This window comes from Coregonus clupeaformis, chromosome 1 (assembly GCF_020615455.1).
Source record: "Coregonus clupeaformis isolate EN_2021a chromosome 1, ASM2061545v1, whole genome shotgun sequence".
NCBI classification, from domain to species: Eukaryota; Metazoa; Chordata; class Actinopteri; order Salmoniformes; family Salmonidae; genus Coregonus; species Coregonus clupeaformis.
This window is the reverse complement of record NC_059192.1, coordinates 15,285,197-15,305,494: the sequence shown is the minus strand read 5'-3', so window position 1 is coordinate 15,305,494 and position 20,298 is coordinate 15,285,197. Positions and strand designations below refer to the sequence as shown.

Here is a 20,298-nt window from a genome sequence, read left to right as displayed (position 1 = left end):
CACCATCCCCTCCCCTACACCCCACCCCAAGTGGACTGGTCCAGCACAACAAAACACAGAGTCACAATCACCACCACAACCACAATACAAAGGGGCCAGCTAGCTGCGGAAGCTACCATGCAGGAAAACCAACCAACACAGGGGGGGGGGAGGGGGTAATGAATGTCAAGGTAATGAATGTCTGGCTTACAGTTTGAGATACCTTTTCAGTATCTATGCCCCGGGACATGGACCAGGTGGAGGCGATGTAATCCATGACCCTCTCGCTCAGCCCCTTGGGCACCTGGTAGAGCTTGAGGAAGTCACGGACGCTGTTCAGCATCTCATGGTAGCGGTTGGTGTTGGCGTACATCTGCTGGAAGATGGTGGTGACGTTACCGAAGATGGTGGCGTAAAGCAGGGCTGGAAAAATAAAGACAAGACAAGGAAAGACAAGGAAGGGCGGATGTTTAGAACATTTAGAGAAGAGTCCATAGCCACAGGAAGTAGGGCTGCTGAGGGTGCTATAGCAGCCCGTGAAAAATAAAGCAAACATTTTTACAGCAACCCCCACCCCCAAACAACTTCCTGCGGCTATGGAAGAATCCGAGAAAGTTAGCTTCACAGAGAAGGATAATTTGCATTTAAGGACACAAGTTAACAGATGGGAGACTTCAGGAATTGATCCAGTATTACAACATCAATGTGTTGAAATGTGTAACTCTACATAATGGAAGTACCTGAAATACTGTACATACAGTAAGTCAAGTCATCAAAGCTTGTTGATCGCTAAAATCTTCTCCTATTTCTAATACAACAATAACAATGCATCAAATATCCACTAAGGTTCAGAAAGAGGTCTCCTTAATCTTTGAGGACAACCATAGAAAAGAAGATTCAAGAACCAAAGTGACAAGCCGTTTGTGAGGAACTGTGTATGTGCCACAGACAGCGAAAAAGACAGCCTCTCGGGTTGTGTGTGTGTGTGTGTGTGCGTGTGCACACATGCGTGATTGCACGAGTGTGCGTGTGCTTGCGTGTGCGCGTGTTTAGAGGAAAGAGGAAATAGGGCTGATATAGTTCCCATTTTATGCACTATTCTCTCTACACGTATTCTGACCTTGAATTTAAGCATGAGAATAGCATGCTATTCACCTGCTATTTGTTTGGGGTGGAGATGGAATAAATGAAGCTGTGGCGGAGGTGTGTCTACAGATACACCGTATTCTGACCATAATTCCACCACCTACGCGTGAGGAAACCCTGATTAAGGTCTAGCGAACTTACCGGTTCCATGTGGAAAAAGCATCTACTGTGTTTATTTTCAATAGAAATAACACCATTCTCCATGCACTGTAATTTATAACTTGATAAGAGCTATTGATAAGAGCTAGGTAAATGAGTAATCCGTTTGGATCAGGGAATTGTAAATATAAATGACACTTGTTTATTTATATTTTATTTTACCTTATAATCGCTGGAGACAAATGTGAAACCAGTCACATGGCAGCAAACTAAAGCAGTAAAGTTGATGAAATGGCCTTTTAACTTGCAGGGATGGGTGCTCTGAAATGTCTTAATTATAGGCTACCCTGACTTTCTCTGTTTCCTATTTCTATCATATAAATATTAGCCACTATCAGTATTGATAGTCAGTAGGCCTAATAACAACACATATTCAACTGCCAATTTACTGTTAGTTCCCTTCTAATTTTATTTGTCACATGCGCTGAATACAACAGGTGTACCGTGAAATGCTTACTTACAAGCCCTTAACCAACAATGCAGTTTTAAGAAAATAGAAAATATTTACTAAATCAACTAAAGTAAAAAAATAAAATAAAGTAACACAACAAAATAACAATAATGAGGCTATATACAGGGGGTACTGGCACTGAGTCAATGTGCGGGGTTATAGGTTAGTCGAGGCACCCTATTCCCTACATAGTGCACTACTTTTTACCATAGCCCTATGGGCCCTGGTCAAAAGTAGTGTACTATATAGGGAATAGGGTGCCATTTGGGACACAGCCCTGGAGTGGGAAGCAATCCGCATTCTTCGTTCTGAGTCTCAGCAGAGTAGTAGCCTGGTCCCAGATCTGTTTGTGCTGTATAGCCAACTCCTACGGTAAAGCTGCACAATAGCCTGTCAAAAAATTAATCTCTGCATTATAAATCTGTTGAGCTCTACAGATTGATAATGCAGAGCTTACATTTTCGACAGGCTATTGTGCAGCTTTATAAGGTTAGGAGAGAAGCCATTCTGTGGGTTGTCAATGGAGAGACTATGTGAAGTGTAACAAGGTTTAACAAGACTGCTTATGTTGATAGAACTGCATCTGATTGAAAAGGTCAGCTCTTGCGCTTTCTCTCACACGTGCACACTTTCTATCCTTTAGAACCAATCCCTGCTCTCTGCAAAATAACAATAGCCGTATGCCTTACCAATTAGTTCTACTCCAATGGGGAAATGGAGGGTTTGGCCATTTTTTGTGTGTAAAAAAGCTATTTGAATTTCATGCTTATTTTTGCTCAAAGAAATCCAAACCCGTTTATTCAAATTAAAGCGTGAAGGGCGTCTCATTGAGTAAGGCTGCCTGCCATAAGATGTAAATGAATGTCATGATTACAGAAATAACATTTGAACCAAAATAATAGCTTATTGTAAAATAATTTCCTTATTTTGATCTATGGAGCACTTACCAGTACAGTAATCTCTGGAGTTCTTCATATTGTTTCAGTGCAATACATACCGGTTACACACATATTTTTCTGGAAGATGATAACTTGATGCTACTATTTTCCAAATCAGACACCACCTATAATATTCTGCAATGCCAACAGTATTTGACAAAGTACAACAGTCCCTAACTGCATCTGATACAAAAAAATGATTGCCTCAATGAGTTCCATGCTGAAATGGAATTTCACATCATTGCAGCAGGTGATAGCAGTTAACAAAGTTTAAATGTAATTTCTCTCCCCACTTCAGAGTGCAGCCACACCGGTTTGTATAGATTTTTCCTATCTGCCAAGTGTGTGTAGTGTGTGTAATAGCATCAGTCATTACAGAGCGTAGTGATAAAGTATTGTTGTCACTATGATCCATGACAGCAGACATCACTAATCTCCTGGCAGATACGCTCGAATGCACTGTGTTTCTATCTGAACACTGATCTACTGTATATATATGACACTGCAAATTGCCATCATTGCATTAGAAACACAATATGATCATTTCGCTTAATGATGTATATTAAAGCAATAAGGCCCGAGGAGGTGTGGTATATGGCCAATATACCACGGCTAAGGGCTGTTCTTATGTACGACGCAATGCGGAGTCCCTGGATACAGCCCTTAGCCGTGGTATATTGGCTATATATCACAGTGGCCTTAGACCACTGCGCCACTCGGGAGGCCAAATTCTATTTGTCACATGCGCCGAATACAACAGGTGTAGACCTTACCGTGAAATGCTTACTTACAAGCCCTTAACCAACTGTGCCGTTTTAAGAAAATATTTAATAAATAAACTAAAGTAAAAAAGGTTAGAAAAGGTCAGCTCGCGCTCTTTCTCTCACACGTGCACACATACAAACTTTCTATCCTTTAGAACCAATCCCTGCTCTCTGCAAAATAACAATAGCCATATGCCTTACCAATTAGTTCTACTCCAATGGGGAAATGGAGGGAGGGTTTGTTCAGTTTTCTGTGTAAAAAGCTATTTGAATTTCATGCTTATTTTTGCTAAAAGAAATCCGAGGAGGTATGGTTTTATTTTAGAAGAAAAGTTATTATAAACTGGGTGGTTCGAGCCCTGAATGCTGATTGGCTGACAGCTGTGGTATACCTCAGGTATGACAAAAAAACATTTAATTGCCCCTCTCTCTCTCAATGGGGGTAGACCGACATCAACACCTCTTCACTGGGAAAGGGGGCGGGAGGGAGCAGTAGCTCATGAGTAAGGACCTGTCACCACTACAATAGAAGCCATTTCTCAAAGCAGCCTAGCCATACAAAGTATACTGTTATTTCCTGCGCACAGTATCATAATAACAATATTAATTTGTTGGGCGCTTATATTTGTCCTATTTCATACATGTACAAGTGTGTATTATACGCATGTGTGAATTGGAAATTTGTTTTTTGAGACACCCTCGCAGAGTGGGGTCACGGCCAAGGTCAGCCATTATCAACGGCGACCCTGGAGCAATTAGGGTTAAGTGCCTTGCTCAAGGGCACATCGACAGATTTTTCACCATGTCAGCTCTGGGATTCGAACTAGTGACCTTTTGGTTACTGGCACAACGCTGTGATGGAAATTTTACTTTCTGCATCTTGGCTTTGGTGTCATAAACAATCCTTGGTTCCTGCCTGTACCTGGTAAAGATATGAGGGGGGCCGTCATGACCTCCTCCTTTAGACTATTTGGCAGAACGCCCAGAATATGTTCTTTAAGTTAAGATAGGAGACGGTGCCAGACACATGCCGGATCCAACCCTATGAACTATGCCTATGTAACGTGTCTGTAACCAGTATATAAGGGAACTAAATGGGACTGCCCCGTTAGAGCTCCTGACAGACGTTCACTATGGTGCATCAAGTTTGTTGGAACTTCTCCAGCGCACTGATAACAAACAATTATTAATTTAAGATTTACTTTGAGTGTCCTTGTGTAAGAATTTCCACGACAATTTGGCGTCACGAAAGGGATGATTGATTCTGCCTGCGGAGCTTTCCAGTGGGGGTCAGCGTGGAAAACCGGTGCCGCATTTTATGAAGCGTTAGGGAAATTCCCATCTGACCAAAAGACGACGAGACCCGCCCAGACCAGACCCTTACTGTGAGCTGCCCAGGAGGAGACACATCATCCTCAAACAATTGAGGGACGGCAACTGATTTCAGTAAGTCAAATTAAACTAATCTGTATACATTATTATTTTTTTTAAATTCAATTAAGGCGAGTAACGCATAAAAAGATACCCATAGTCTTATAGAGAGAAGGCTATTCACTAGACTAGAGCAAGTGTCAGTTCGAGCGTGGATGTGGTGTGGGAATCAAGCGCCGGACACAGAGGCTTCATCAAAAAAGTATTTAGTAAAGACACGAAAAACAAACGGCTACAAACGAGCCGGAGGCAAGTAAAAATTACGCACACTGCGTAAACCACAAAGTACAAACTAATGCGCACACAAGTGCGGACACTCTCAATAAACAAACGGAGAGAATTAAATCACAGCTCCTGCTGACCGGCGAAACAATTACACACAACACATGACAGAAACAACGAGAACTTATAGGACACATAATCAACACTAAACATGAACAGGTGTACCAAACAGACCAAACCAAACAAACATCGAAAACAAAGAACGGTGGCAGCTAGTACTCCGGAGACGACGACCGCCGAAGCCTGCCCGAACAAGGAGGAGGAGCAGCCTCGGCCGAAACCGTGACAGCAAGGGCGTAACGGTACCATGGAAAGCCCCGTTGACAGCTGTCTGTAGGCATTTATAAGAAATATCTATGTGGTATGCAGCCACTACAAATAACACGAGGTGTTTTTGAATACGTGGTGTTATTAAATATGTACAATATGGTGCATAGCAAGTAACGACAAGAGCATCGTTGAAGATGCACATGGGGTAATAAGGGAGGTTACCGAGTGTGTTTGGGAATAGTACTAAGTGTTGTGTGATTGTGAGATATGACATATTAAGCTGATTGAAATGTGGGTAATAAATGGATTGAAATTTGGATTGAAATGTGGATATTAAACTGATTGAAATTTGGATAACAAAATTGAAATAGGGATAATAAGCTGATTGAAAATGGGATAATAAGAAATGTAGCTATAAATTACTGAGTGAATGAGAGCTGTCAGGGGACTAGCTCACGTGTGAAAGAGGTGAATGAATGGCCCAACCAGTACTGTGTGAGCTGTGTTTTTCGATCTGTAACGTTATCTAGGGTTCTGTCCACCACCGCCATTGGATCTACAGGTAGAGAATAACATGTCTCAGAAATCTCATACGTAACATGTCTCGATTAGTAATGAGGGTCTCTGAGGGTAACATGACTTTAGATTACATGAGGATAACATGACTCATCAGTGGAGTTTGATGGCATAATTTTATTATGTATGTGGAGATATGAAAGGAGAAACTACTATTCCCGAATATGCTGTTAAATAGAACACAAGAGTGAATATTCAAACCCCTGTATGAATAGAACATTGATATAGAGGAGGAAATCTTTTTTTTTTTACCCCTTTTTTCTCCCCAATTTCATGGTATCCAATTGGTAGTTACAGTCTTGTCCCATCGCTGCAACTCCCGTATGGAATCGGGAGAGGCGAAGTTCGAGAGCCGTGCGTCCTCCGAAACACAACCCAGCCAAGCCGCACTGCTTCTTGACCCAATGCCCGCTTAACCCGGAAGCCAGCCGCACCAATGTGTCGGAGGAAACACTGTACACCTAGCGACCGTGTCAGCGTCCATTGCGCCCAGCCCGCCACAAGAACATCCCTGCCGGCCAAACCCTTCCCCTAACCTGGACGACGCTGGGCCAATTGTGCGCCGTCCCATGGGTCTCCCGGCTGCGACAGAGCCTGGACTCGAACCAGGATCTCTAGTGGCACAGCTAGCACTGCGATGCAGGCCTTAGAGGGGGAATTTGTGACGTAACACAAGTGTATAATGGGTTACTAGAGATAAAGTAACATAATATTTGTATAATGGGTTACTAGAGATCTGATGAAGTAACAATAGAAAAAATAATAATAATATACAACTTGTACAGTGGTGTAAAAAGTATTCTGAGGAATGTCAGAGTGGTCCCTTTATGGATTATTTGAGAAAGCTAAGGTTGTACGGGACTTGACTTACCCCTAACCAATAAAAGTATAAATGCTTATGAGATTTCCTCCACCCTGGTAATACATTTCGAAATAAACCCCATACCCTGTTAAATAGAACTAACTATTTTCTGTATTCACCTACTCACCCGTTTAACTTGCTAGGTAGAGACTTATTATGGACGGAGCACCATGCCATCTACAGGGGACTGATAGACAGTGCCAGCCCAGTGAATACATATTGATCCCTCCAAAGCATTACATGTTAATCTTAAAATAATAGACATTTAATAAGTGGAAGCAAATTTGAAATAAATATATAGAGTAACATTGTCAGGGTAGACTAAAATGAAAACAATGCCTTCCAATATGGAGAAAGCTATCATGTTTGTTTTGTTTTAAAACTTGCAATAGGGGGAAAAGCAGAACGTTGTTTGAGAGTGATCCGTGTGTATTAGTAGTAGTAGTTTGAGAAGGTCTTCCTATTGTGAAGAAGGGAGTCCTAGTTGAAGGAAACTGATATGGAGACTAGTGAAAGTAACAAAGTGAATGGTAATTGGCTTTCAGATAGCACTCCAATAATGCAATATCTTAGTAATTTGAAGAAGGAAGACAGAGGGATTGAGCATTCAAATCAAATCACATTTTATTTGTCACATGCGCTGAATACAACAGGTGTAGACCTTACAGTGAAATACTTACTTACAAGCCCTTAACCAACAATGCAGTTTTATGAAAGAATACCAAAACAAAATCACACAAAAAAATAGTCTGGGTAGCCATTTGATTAGATGTTCAGGAGTCTTATGGCTTGGGGGTAGTAGCTGTTTAGAAGCCTCTTGGACCTAGACTTGGTGCTCCGATACCGCTTGCCATGTCTATGACTAGGGTGGCTGGAGTCTGACAATTTTGAGGGCTTTCCTCTGACACCGCCTGGTATATAGGTCCTGGATGGCAGGAAGCTTGGCCCCAGTTATGTACTGGGCCATACGCACTACCCTCTGTAGTGCCTTGCGGTCAGAGGCCGAGCAGTTGCCATACCAGGCAGTGATGCAACCAGTCAGGATGCTCTCAATGGTGCAGCTGAATAACCTTTTGAGGATCTGAGGACCCATGCCAAATCTTTTGAGTCTCCTTAGGAGGTATAGGATTTTTCATGCCCTCTTCACGACTGTCTTTGTGTGTTTAGACCATGTTAGTTTGTTGGTGATGTGGACACCAAGGAACTTGAAGCTCTCAACCTGCTCCACTACAGCCCAGTCGATGAGAATGGGGGCGTGCTCGGTCCTCTTCTTTTTCCTGTAGTCCACAATCATCTCATTTGTCTTGATCACATTGAGGGAGAGGTTGTATGAAATGTATGCACTCACTAACTGTAAGTCGCTCTGGATAAGAGCGTCTGCTAAATGACTCAAATGTAAAAATGTTGTTGTCCTGGCATCACACGGCCAGGTCGCTGACCTCCTCCCTCTAGGCTGTCTCGTCTTTGTCGGTGATCAGGCCTACCACTGTTGTGTCATCGGCAAACTTAATGATGGTGTTGGAGTCGTGCCTAGCCATGAGTGAACAGGGAGTACAGGAGGGGACTGGCCCCCGTGTTGAGGATCAGCGTGGCGGATGCATTGTTATCTACCCTTACCACCTGGGGGCGGCCCGTTAGGAAGTCCAGGATCCAGTTGCAGAGGGAGGTGTTTAGTCCCAGGGTCCTTAGCTTAGTGATGAGCTTTGAGGGCACAATGGTGTTGAACGCTGAGCTGTAGTCAATGAATAGCATTCTCACATAGGTGTTCCTTTTGTCCTTGTGTGAAAGGGCAGTGTGGAGCGCAATAGAGATTGCATCATCCGTGGACCTGTTGGGGCGGTATGCAAATTGGAGTGGGTCTAGGTTTTCTGGGATAATGGTGTTGATGTGAGCCATGACCAGCCGCCTTTCAAAGCACTTCATGGATACAGACGTGAGTACTACGGGTCGGTAGTCATTTAGGCAGGTTACCTTAGTGTTCTTGGGCACAGGGACTATGGTGGTCTGCTTGAAACATGTTGGTATTATAGACTCAGACAGGGAGAGGTTGAAAATGTCAGTGAAGACACTTGTCAGTTGGTCAGCACATGCTCGGAGTACACGTCCTGGTAATCTGTTTGGCCCTACGGCCTTGTGAATGTTGACCTGTTTAAAGGTCTTACTCACATCGGCTACGGAGAGCGTGATCACACAGTCGTCCGGAACAGCTGATGCTCTCATGCATGTTTCAGTGTTACTTGCCTCGAAGCGAGCATAGAAGTAATTTAGCTCGTCTGGTAGGCTCATGTCACTGGGCAGCTCGCGGCTGTGCTTCCCTTTGTAGTCTGTAATAGTTTGCAAGACCTGCCACATCCGACGAGCATCGGAGCCGGTGTAGTACGATTCGATCTCAGTCCTGTATTGACGCTTTGCCTGTTTGATGGTTCGTCGGAGGACATAGCAGGATTTCTTATAAGCTTCCGGCGCCATTGGGACTGATATTAAATTAGAGGCTGCTCACTCTTCAAGGCCTGGTCCACTGCTTTCGTGTTTAAGTCTTCGGTTGTTTGGGTTAGAGATAAGATTCCTGTGGAACAATAGATAGCTGCCAGTACACACTGAACTCAAACAGGCTGTAAGAGAGACAGTGGGAAATTTGGGACAGAGGTATGAATAATTGAATAAGACACGTTTTTGACCATTTATTTCTCAATTCTATAGTTTGGGTAGCACCAGCGATTTAAGAAGGTAATCTAAAACAATAATCTGTTTCCATTACGTGGAACTGTGTCCAGAATTGAAGTAGATCCAAGTAAATGTTTTTACTTTGTGCATTTTGTCTTTGGTGTCATAATACCTCAGTTAATAGGAGATGTATGACTTAGAGAGAGAACAGCTACCATCCACAGAAGAGACAAAAAACCTGGGAATGTACTCTAACATGAATTGATGCCATCCACATCGACGGGGCTGCAGTGGAACGGAGTTCCTCAAGTTCCTGGCTGTCCACATCACTAAGGAATTAATATGGTCCACACACATCAACACAGTCGTGAAGGCACGACAACGCCACTTCCCCCTCAGGAGGCTGAAAAGATTTGGCATGGGCCCTCAGATCCTCAAAAGGTTATACAGCTGCACCATTGAGAGCATCTTGACTGGCTGCATCACCGCTTGGTATGACAACTGCTTGGCAACTGCAAGACGCTACGGAGGGTAGTGTGTACGGCCCAGTACATCACTGGGGCCAAGTTCACTGTCATCCAGGACCTTTATACCAGGTGGTGTCAGAGGAAGGCCCTACAAATGGTCAAAGACTCCGGCAACCAAAGTCATATATTGTTCTCTCTGCTACCGCACAGCAAACAGTACCGATCCACCAAGTCTGGAACCAACCGGACCCTGAACAGCTTCTACCCCCAAACCATAAGACTGCTAAATAGTTACCCGGATTATCCGCATTGACAGACAGCGGAATATCGCCAAGTACACCACTTGTCCCTATTTTCAAAGCGGCTTCACACACACGCGAGGGCGACAGCCGCCGGTGACCGTAGCAACGAAATAAACAAATGTTATTGATGTGCGAAAAAAGAATTGCTTTAACACCATAAGCATGCATAAAAACGTATTTATATGCAACAGAAATTATTAATAAAAACATGGATTACATTTTTTTGATTTTTATTGTTAAACATGACTCTGTAAACTGATAGTGTTAGCCAGCTAGCTAGCTAGAGTGGGCAAGTTAGCTGGTCCTGCTGTTGGACATATTTGCTGACGTATTACAACGCAGGCTACGTTTTATACTGTGATTGGAAAACAATGCCAACAACTTTAAAAATAGAGCAAAATCCTATTTTCTCCATCTCGGATGAACGGCTTCCATGGGCACGTGCACCGGCGACCACTCAGCCTGGATAGAATTTTGGCCCCCGCCTAGGCTTCGTTGAAAATGAATGGGCCAACCCATCTACTGTGCACTGTCTGTCAGCACCTTAAATCTTGACTCATCACATATGCTGCTGCTACTGTTTATCATCTATCCTGTTGTCTAGTCACTTTACCTCTACCTACAGTTGAAGTCGGAAGTTTACATCCACCTTTGCCAAATACATTTAAACTCAGTTTTTCACAATTCCTGACATTTAATCCTAGTAAAAAATTCCCTGTCTTAGGTCAGTTAGGATCACCACTTTATTTTAAGAATGTGAAATGTCAGAATAATAGTAGAGAGAATGATTTATTTCAGCTTTTATTTCTTTCATCACATTCCCAGTGGGTCAGAAGTTTACATACACTCAATTAGTATTTGGTAGCATTGCCTTTAAATTGTTTAACTTGGGTCAAACATTTCGGGTAGCCTTCCACAAGCTTCCCACAATAAGTTGGGTGAATTTTGGCCCATTCCTCCTGACAGAGCTGGTGTAACTGAGTCAGGTTTGTAGGCCTCCTTGCTCGCACACGCTTTTTCAGTTCTGCCCACACATTTTCTATAGGATTGAGGTCAGGGCTTTGTGATGGCCACTCCAATACCTTGACTTTGTTGTCCTTAAGCCATTTTGCCACAACTTTGGAAGTATGCGTGGGGTCATTGTCCATTTGGAAGACCCATTTGCGACCAAGCTTTAACTTCCTGAATGATGTCTTGAGATGTTGCTTCAATATATCCACATAATTTTCCTTCCTCATGATGCCATCTATTTTGTGAAGTGCACCAGTCCCTCCTGCAGCAAAGCACCCCCACAGCATGATGCTGCCACCTCTGTGCTTCACGGTTGGGATGGTGTTCTTCGGCCTGCAAGCGACCCCCTTTTTCCTCCAAACATAACGATGGTCATTATGGCCAAACAGTTCTATTTTTGTTTCATCAGACCAGAGGACATTTCTCCAAAAAGTGTGATCTTTGTCCCCATGTGCAGTTGCAAACCGTAGTCTGGCTTTTTTATGGCGGTTTTGGAGCAGTGGCTTCTTCCTTGCTGAGCGGCCTTTCAGGTTATGTCGATATAGGACTCGTTTTACTGTGGATATAAAAACTTTTGTACCTGTTTCCTTCAGCATCTTCGCAAGGTCCTTTGCTGTTGTTCTGGGATTTATTTGCACTTTTCGTACCAAAGTACGTTAATCTCTAGGAGACAGAATGCGTCTCCTTCCTGAGCGGTATGACAGCTGCGTTCTCCCATGGTGTTTATACTTGCGTACTATTGTTTGTACAGATGAACGTGGTACCTTCAGGCGTTTGGAAATTGCTTCCAAGGATGACTTTTTTTTTGTCTGATTTCTTTTGATTTTCCCATGATATCAAGCAAAGAGAAACTGAGTTTGAAGGTAGGCCTTGAAATACATCCACAGGTACACCTCCAATTGACTCAAATGATGTCAATTAGCCTATCAGAAGCTTCTAAAGCCATGACATCATATTCTGGAAGCTGTTTAAAGGCACAGTCAACTTAATGTATGTAAACTTCTGACCCACTGGAATTGTGATAAAATGAATTATAAGTTAAATAATCTGTCTGTAAACAATTGTTGGAAAAATTACTTGTGTCATGCACAAAGTAGATGTCCTAACCGACTTGCCAAAACTATAGTTTGTTAACAAGAAATTTGTGGAGTGGTTGAAAAACAAGTTTTAATGACTCCAACGTAAGTGTATGTAAACTTCCGACTTCAGCTGTATATGTACAGTGGGGGGAAAAAGTATTTAGTCAGTCACCAATTGTGCAAGTTCTCCCACTTAAAAAGATGAGAGTGGCCTGTAATTTTCATCATAGGTACACGTCAACTATGACAGACAAATTGAGAGAGAAAAAATCCAGAAAATCACATTGTAGGATTTTTAATGAATTTATTTGCAAATTATGGTGGAAAATAAGTATTTGGTCACCTACAAACAAGCAAGATTTCTGGCTCTTACAGACTTGTAACTTCTTCTTTAAGAGGCTCCTCTGTCCTCCACTCGTTACCTGTATTAATGGCACCTGTTTGAACTTGTTATCAGTATAAAAGACACCTGTCCACAACCTCAAACAGTCACACTCCAAACTCCACTATGGCCAAGACCAAAGAGCTGTCAAAGGACACCAGAAACAAAGTTGTAGACCTGCACCAGGCTGGGAAGACTGAATCTGCAATAGGTAAGCAGCTTGGTTTGAAGAAATCAACTGTGGGAGCAATTATTAGGAAATGGAAGACATACAAGACCACTGATAATCTCCCTCGATCTGGGGCTCCACGCAAGATCTCACCCCGTGGGGTCAAAATGATCACAAGAACGGTGAGCAAAAATCCCAGAACCACACAGGGGGACCTAGTGAATGACCTGCAGAGAGCTGGGACCAAAGTAACAAAGCCTACCATCAGTAACACACTACGCCGCCAGGGACTCAAATCCTGCAGTGCCAGACGTGTCCCCCCTGCTTAAGCCAGTACATGTCCAGGCCCGTCTGAAGTTTGCTAGAGTGCATTTGGATGATCCAGATGAGGATTGGGAGAATGTCATATGGTCAGATGAAACCAAAATATAACTTTTTGGTAAAAACTAAACTCGTCATGTTTGGAGGACAAAGAATGCTGAGTTGCATCCAAAGAACACCATACCTACTGTGAAGCATGGGGGTGGAAACATCATGCTTTGGGGCTGTTATTCTGCAAAGGGACCAGGACGACTGATCCGTGTAAAGGAAAGAATGAATGGGGCCATGTATCGTGAGATTTGGAGTGTAAACCTCCTTCCATCAGCAAGGGCATTGAAGATGAAACGTGGCTGGGTCTTTCAGCATGACAATGATCCCAAACACACCGCCCGGGCAACGAAGGAGTGGCTTCGTAAGAAGCATTTCAAGGTCCTAGAGTGGCCTAGCCAGTCTCCAGATCTCAACCCCATTAAAAATCTTTGGAGGGAGTTGAAAGTCCGTGTTGCCCAGCGACAGCCCCAAAACATCACTGCTCTAGAGGAGATCTGCATGGAGGAATGGGCCAAAATACCAGCAACAGTGTGTGAAAACCTTGTGAAGACTTACAGAAAACGTTTGACCTGTGTCATTACCAACAAAGGGTATATAACAAAGTATTGAGAAACTTTTGTTATTGACCAAATACTTATTTTCCACCATCATTTGCAAATAAATTCATTAAAAATCCTACAATGTGATTTTCTGGATTTTCTTCTTCTCATTTTGTCTGTCATAGTTGACGTGTACCTATGATGAAAATTACAGGCCTCTCTCATCTTTTTAAGTGGGAGAACTTGCACAATTGGTGGCTGACTAAATACTTTTTTCCCCCACTGTACATACAGTGCCTTCGGAAAGTATTCAGACCCCTTCCCTTTTTCCACATTTTGTTACGTTACAGCTTTATTCTAAAATTGATTACATACTTTATTTCCCTCATCACTACAACCCATAACGACAAAGTGAAAACAGGTTTTTAGAATTATTTGCAAATGTATTAAAAATAAAAACCAGAAATACCTTTTTACATAAGTATTCAGACCCTTTGCTATGAGATTCAAAATTCAGCTCAAGTGCATCCTGTTTCCATTGACCATCCTTGAGATGTTTCAACAACTTAATTGGAGTCAACCTGTGGTAAATTCAATTGATTGGACATGATTTGGAAAGGCACACACCTGTCTATATACAGTGCCTTGCAAAAGTTTTCATCCCCCTTGGCGTTTTTTCCTATTTTGTTGCATTACAACCTGTAATTTAAATGGATTTTTATTTGTAATGGACATACACAAAATAGTCAAAATTGGTGAAGTGAAATGAAAAAAATAACTTGTTTCAAAAAATTATAAAAAATAAATAACGGAAAAGTAGTGCGTGCATATGTATTCACCCCCTTTGATATGAAGCCCCTAAATAAGATCTGGGCAACCAATTACCTTCAAAAGTCACATAATTAGTTAAATAACCTGTGTGCAATCTAAGTGTCACATGATATCAGTATATATACACCTGTTCTGAAAGGCCCCAGAGTCTGCAACACCACTAAGCAACGGGCACCACCAAGCAAGCGGCACCATGAAGACCAAGGAGCTCTCCAAACAGGTCAGGGACAAAGTTGTGGAAAAATACAGATCAGGGTTGGGTTATAAAAAAATATCAGAAACTTTGAACATCCCACGGAGCACCATTAAGAGAGGGCCGCCCACCAAAACTCACGGACCAGGCAAGGAGGGCATTAACCAGAGAGGCAACAAAGAGACCAAAGATAACCCTGAAGGAGCTGCAAAGCTCCACAGCGGAGGTTGGACTATCTGTCCATAGGAACACTTTAAGCCGTACACTCCACAGAGTTGGGATTTACGGAAGAGTGGCCAGAAAAAAGTCATTGCTTAAAGAAAAAAATAAGCAAACATGTTTGGTGTTTGCCAAAAGGCATGTGGGAGAGTCCCCAAACATATGGAAGAAGGTACTCTGGTCAGATGAGACTAAAATTGAGCTTTTTGGCCATCAAGGAAAACGCTATGTCTGGCGCAAACCCAACACCTCTCATCACCCCGAGAACATTATCCTCACAGTGAAGCATGGTGGTGGCAGCATCATGCTGTGGGGATGTTTCATCGGCAGGGACTGGGAAACTGGTCAGAATTGAAGGAATGATGGATGCCGCTAAATACAGGGAAATTCTTGAGGGAAACCTGTTTCAGTCTTCCAGAGATTTCAGACTGAGACGGAGGTTCACCTTCCAGCAGGACAATGACCCTAAGCATACCGCTAAAGCAACACTCGTAACTAGAATGGTGCCAGAGAAGATGGCTGCCGTTTTACAGCCCTCTAACCAATTGTACTATTATGTGTGTTTTTCCACGGCATTTGTAATTTATTCTGTACATAACGTTTCTGCCATCGTCTCTTATAACCAAAAAGAGCTTCTGGATATCAGGACAGCGATTACTCACCTCGTATTGGACGAAGATTTTTTCTTCAACAAGTCGGACGCGAAGGATATCCTACAGACACCCGACAAGGCCCAAATCCCTGTCATTCGCATGAGAAAGAGACAGAGATATCGTGGACGTAGGTCGGGGTGCCTTGTAAGGATACGACGGCGAGCGAGTAAACTGCCTCTTCCATCAATCCTATTAGCCAATGTTCAATCATTTGAGAATAAATTAGATGACCTAAGATTACGGTTATCCTACCAACGGGACATTAAAAACTGTAATATATTATGTTTCACCGAGTCGTGGCTGAACGACAACATGGACAACATACAGCTAGCAGGCTATACGCTACATCGGCAGGATAGAACGGCTGACTCCGCTAAGACAAGGGGTGGCGGTCTGTGTATATTTGTAAACAACAGCTGGTGCACAAAATCAAATACTAAGGAAGTCTCAAGGTTTTGCACGCCTGAGGTAGAGTATCTCATGATAAGCTGTAGTCCACACTATTTACCAAGAGAGTTTTCATCTATATTTTTCATAGCTGTCTATTTACCACCGCAAACCAATGCTGGCATTAAGATTGCACTGAATGAGCTGTATAAGGCCATAAGTGAACAGGAAAACGCTCATCCAGAGGCAGCGCTCCTAGTGGCCGGGGACTTTAATGCAGGGAAACTTAAATCAGTTCTACCTAATTTCTACCAGCATGTTAAATGTGCAACCAGAGGGAAAAAAACTCTAGACCACCTTTACTCCACACACAGAGACGCATACAAAGCTCTCTAGGGAGGAGGTTGCATCACCACCTGGTATGGCAACTGCTCGGCCTCCGACCGCAAGGCACTACAGAGGGTAGTGCGTACGGCCCAGTACATCACTGGGGCCAAGCTTCCTGCCATCTAGGACCTCTATACCAGGCGGTGTCAGAGGAAGGCCCTCAAAAATGTCAAAGACTCCAGCCACCCTAGTCATAGACTGTTCTCTCTGCTACCGCACGGCAAGCGGTACCGGAGTGCCAAGTCTAGGTCCAAAATACTTCTCAACAGCTTCTACCCCCAAGCCATAAGACTCCTGAACAGCTAATCATGGCTACCCCGACTATTTGCACTTCCCCCCCACCCCCACCCCATCTTTTTACGCTGCTGCTACTCTGTTAATTATTTATGCATAGTCACTTTAACTCTACCCACATGTACATATTACCTCACCTACCTCAACTAGCCGGTGCCCCACACATTGACTCTGCACCGATACCCCCCTGTATATATAGCCTCCCTAAAGTTGTTTTATTTTACTTCTGCTCTTTTTTGTTTGTTAAGGGCTGTAAGTAACCATTTCACTGTAATGTCTACACCTGTTGTATTCGGTGCATGTGGCCAATCAAATTTTATTTTATTTTATTTGAAACATTTAAATGTCTTGGAATGGCCTAGTCAAAGCCCAGACCTCAATCCAATTGAGAATCTGTGATATGACTTAAAGATTGCTGTACACTGTAAGGTCCCACAGTTGACAGTGCATGTCAGAGCAAAAACCAAGCCATGAGGTCGAAGGAATTGTCCGTAGAGCTCTGAGACAGGATTGTGTCAAGTCACAGATCTGGGGAAAGGTAGCAACACATTTCTGCAGCATTGAATGTCCCCAAGAACACAGTGGCCTCCATCATTCTTAAATGGAAGAAGTTTGGAACGACCAAGACTCTTCCTGGTCAGGATTGAGGGAAAGATGAACGGAGCAAAGTACCGCGAGATCCTCGATGAAAACCTGCTTCAGAGTGCTCAGGACCTCAGATTGGGGTGAAGGTTCAGCTTCCAACAGGACAATGACCCTAAGCACACAGCCAAGTCTCTGAATGTCCTTGAGTGGCCCAGCCAGAGCCCGGACTTGAACCCGATCGAACATCTCTGGAGAGACCTGAAAATAGTTGTGCAGCGACGCTCCCCATCCAACCTGACAGAGCTTGAGAGGATCTGCAGAGAAGAATGTGAGAAACTCCCCAAATACAGGTGTGCCAAGCTTGTAGCGTCATAGCCAAGAAGACTCAAGGCTGTAATCGCTGCCTAAGGTGCTTCAACAAAGTACTGAGTAAAGAGTCTGAATACTTATGTAAATTTGATATTTCTTTTTTTTTTTTTTATACATTTGCAAAAATGTCTAAAAACCTGTTTTTGCTTTGTCATTATGGGGTATTGTGTGTAGATTGCTGAGGGAAATAACAATGTAATCAATTTTAGAATAAGGCTGTAACGTAACAAAATGTGGAAAAAGTCAAGGGGTCTGAATAATTTACGAATGCACTGTATCTACCTCAATTACCTCCTACCCCTACACATCGACTCGGTACTGGTACCCCATGTATAAAGCCAAGTTATCGTTACTCAATGTGTATTTATTCCTAATATTATTATTATTTTTTTCTATTTTTTTCTCTGCATTGTTGGTAAGGGCCCGTAAACAAGCATTTCACTGTTAGCCTAAGCCGCTAAATCTCTATCCTCTGTTCTCATCCTCCTAGATCTATCCGCTGCCTTCGACAACATGAACCATCAGATCCACCTCTCCACCCTCTCAGGGCTGGGCATCTCAAGCTCTGCACACTCTTGGACTTTATCCTACCTGGCAGGCCGCTCCTACCAGGTGATGTGTCTGCACCAAGTCCTCTCACGACTGGTGTCCCCCATTGCTCAGTTCTAGGCCCTCTCCTCTTCTCTCTATACACGAAGTCACACGGCTCGGTCATATCCTCACATGGTCTCTCCTGTCATTGCTATGCGGATGACACTCAACTACTTTTATCCTTCCCCCCTTCTGACACCCAGGTGGCGACACGCATCTCTGCGCGTCTGGCAGATATCTCAGCTTGGATGTCGGCCCACTACCTCAAGCTCAACCTCGACAAGACAGAGCTACTCTTCCTCCCGAGGAAGACCTGCCCGCTTCAAGACCTCTCCATCACGCTTGACAACTCCACAGTGTCCCCCTCCCAAATTGCAAAGAACCTTGGCATGACCCTGGACTACACCATGTCGTTCTCTGCAAACATAAAAGCAGTGACTTGCTCCTGTAGGTTCATGCTCTACAAGATCCGTACACAGGAAGCGGCACAGGTCCTGATCCAGGCACTTACCATCTCCCATCTGGACTACTGCAACTCGCTGTCGGCTGGGCTCCCCGCTTGTGCCATCAAACCCCTACAACTTATCCAGAAATCTGTAGCCCGCCTGTTGTTCAACCTTCCCAAGTTATCCAATGTCACCCCGCTCCTCCGCACACTCCACTGGCTCCCAGTCAAAGCTTGCATCCACTAAAAGACCATGGTACTTGCCTACAGAGCAGCAAGAGCTGCCCCTCCCTATCTTCAGGCTATGCTCAAACCCTACATCCCAACCTGAGCACTCCGTTCTGCCACCTCTGGTCTCTTGGCCCTCCCACCCCTACGGGAAGGCAGCTCCCGTTCATCCCAGTCAAAGCTCTTCTCTGTCCTTGCACCCCAATGGTGGAGCTAGCTTTCCCCAGCAGCTAGGACAGCAGAGTCATGTCCATCTTCCAAAAACATCTGAAACCCTACCTCTTCAAAGAGTATCTTAAATAATCTCACAGCACCCTCCCACCCTCGACCCCCTACTCACCCCGACTCTACCTCTGACTTTGCTGATAGCTACTTTATTGATGAAAAATGTACTTACTATGACTGTGATATGTGGTTGTCCCACTTAGCTATCTTAAGATGAATGCACTAACCGTAAGTCGCTCTGGATAAGAGCGTCTGCTAACTGACTAAAATGTAAATGTCTACACCTGTTGTTTACGGAGCGTGTGACAGATAAAATTTGATTGATTGATTTGATAGTCTTACCCAATGTAGCTTTCCAAAACAAAACTGTTATTGTAAAATGGTGCCCTACCATTAATTACGAAAATACGTAATTGTCTCATATTGGTGCGATATCCCGTATTGTCATACAAAACTAAGTTTTGAGCCGTTCTTAACGAAAGAGCCCTACAGCAACATGCAAAATCCTTTCTGTCTGTCTGTTTGCTACAAAACAGTATTCTGCCAGAGGATTTGAAGCAGGGATCAATGGGACTTCTATGCATAAATAAAGGTTACATTTTTCCTGCATGCTGTGTGCTTTCTGCAATGTGCATATGTGACAGAATATTATATCACGTTGTCACTGCTGCGTTTGAAGATGAAGTTCAGATACTACAAAGGTCCATCTGACTCCAGTACGCCTCTCTACTGTAGACTAGAGCTCTCTCTCTATCCTCTCTACTGTAGACTAGAGCTCTCTCTATCCTCTCTACTGTAGACTAGAGCTCTCTCTATCCTCTCTACTGTAGACTAGAGCTCTCTCTCTATCCTCTCTACTGTAGACTAGAGCTCTCTCTCTATCCTCTCTACTGTAGACTAGAGCTCTCTCTCTCACTAACTTCTCAGTGAACAGAGAAGTTAGTGAGGCTCCTTCTTATGAAATCTCTCTACTGTATGCATTCTCTCCCTCCCTCTCAGTATCTCTCTCTCCCGGTCTCTCTCACACAACTTTTTATGACGACAGAGG

General features: G+C 43.5%; 1 protein-coding gene across 1 annotated transcript in view; it reads right to left on the bottom strand.

The window, feature by feature from the left end:
- The window catches only part of LOC121583935 (potassium voltage-gated channel subfamily H member 1-like), a 125,884-nt gene that overhangs the window by 64,199 nt on the left and 41,387 nt on the right, over positions 1 to 20,298 (bottom strand). Inside the window, exon 10 of the mRNA XM_041899805.1 lies at positions 203 to 402. Coding sequence (XP_041755739.1) covers positions 203 to 402 — 200 coding nt within the window. The remainder of the gene's footprint in view (positions 1 to 202; positions 403 to 20,298) is intronic.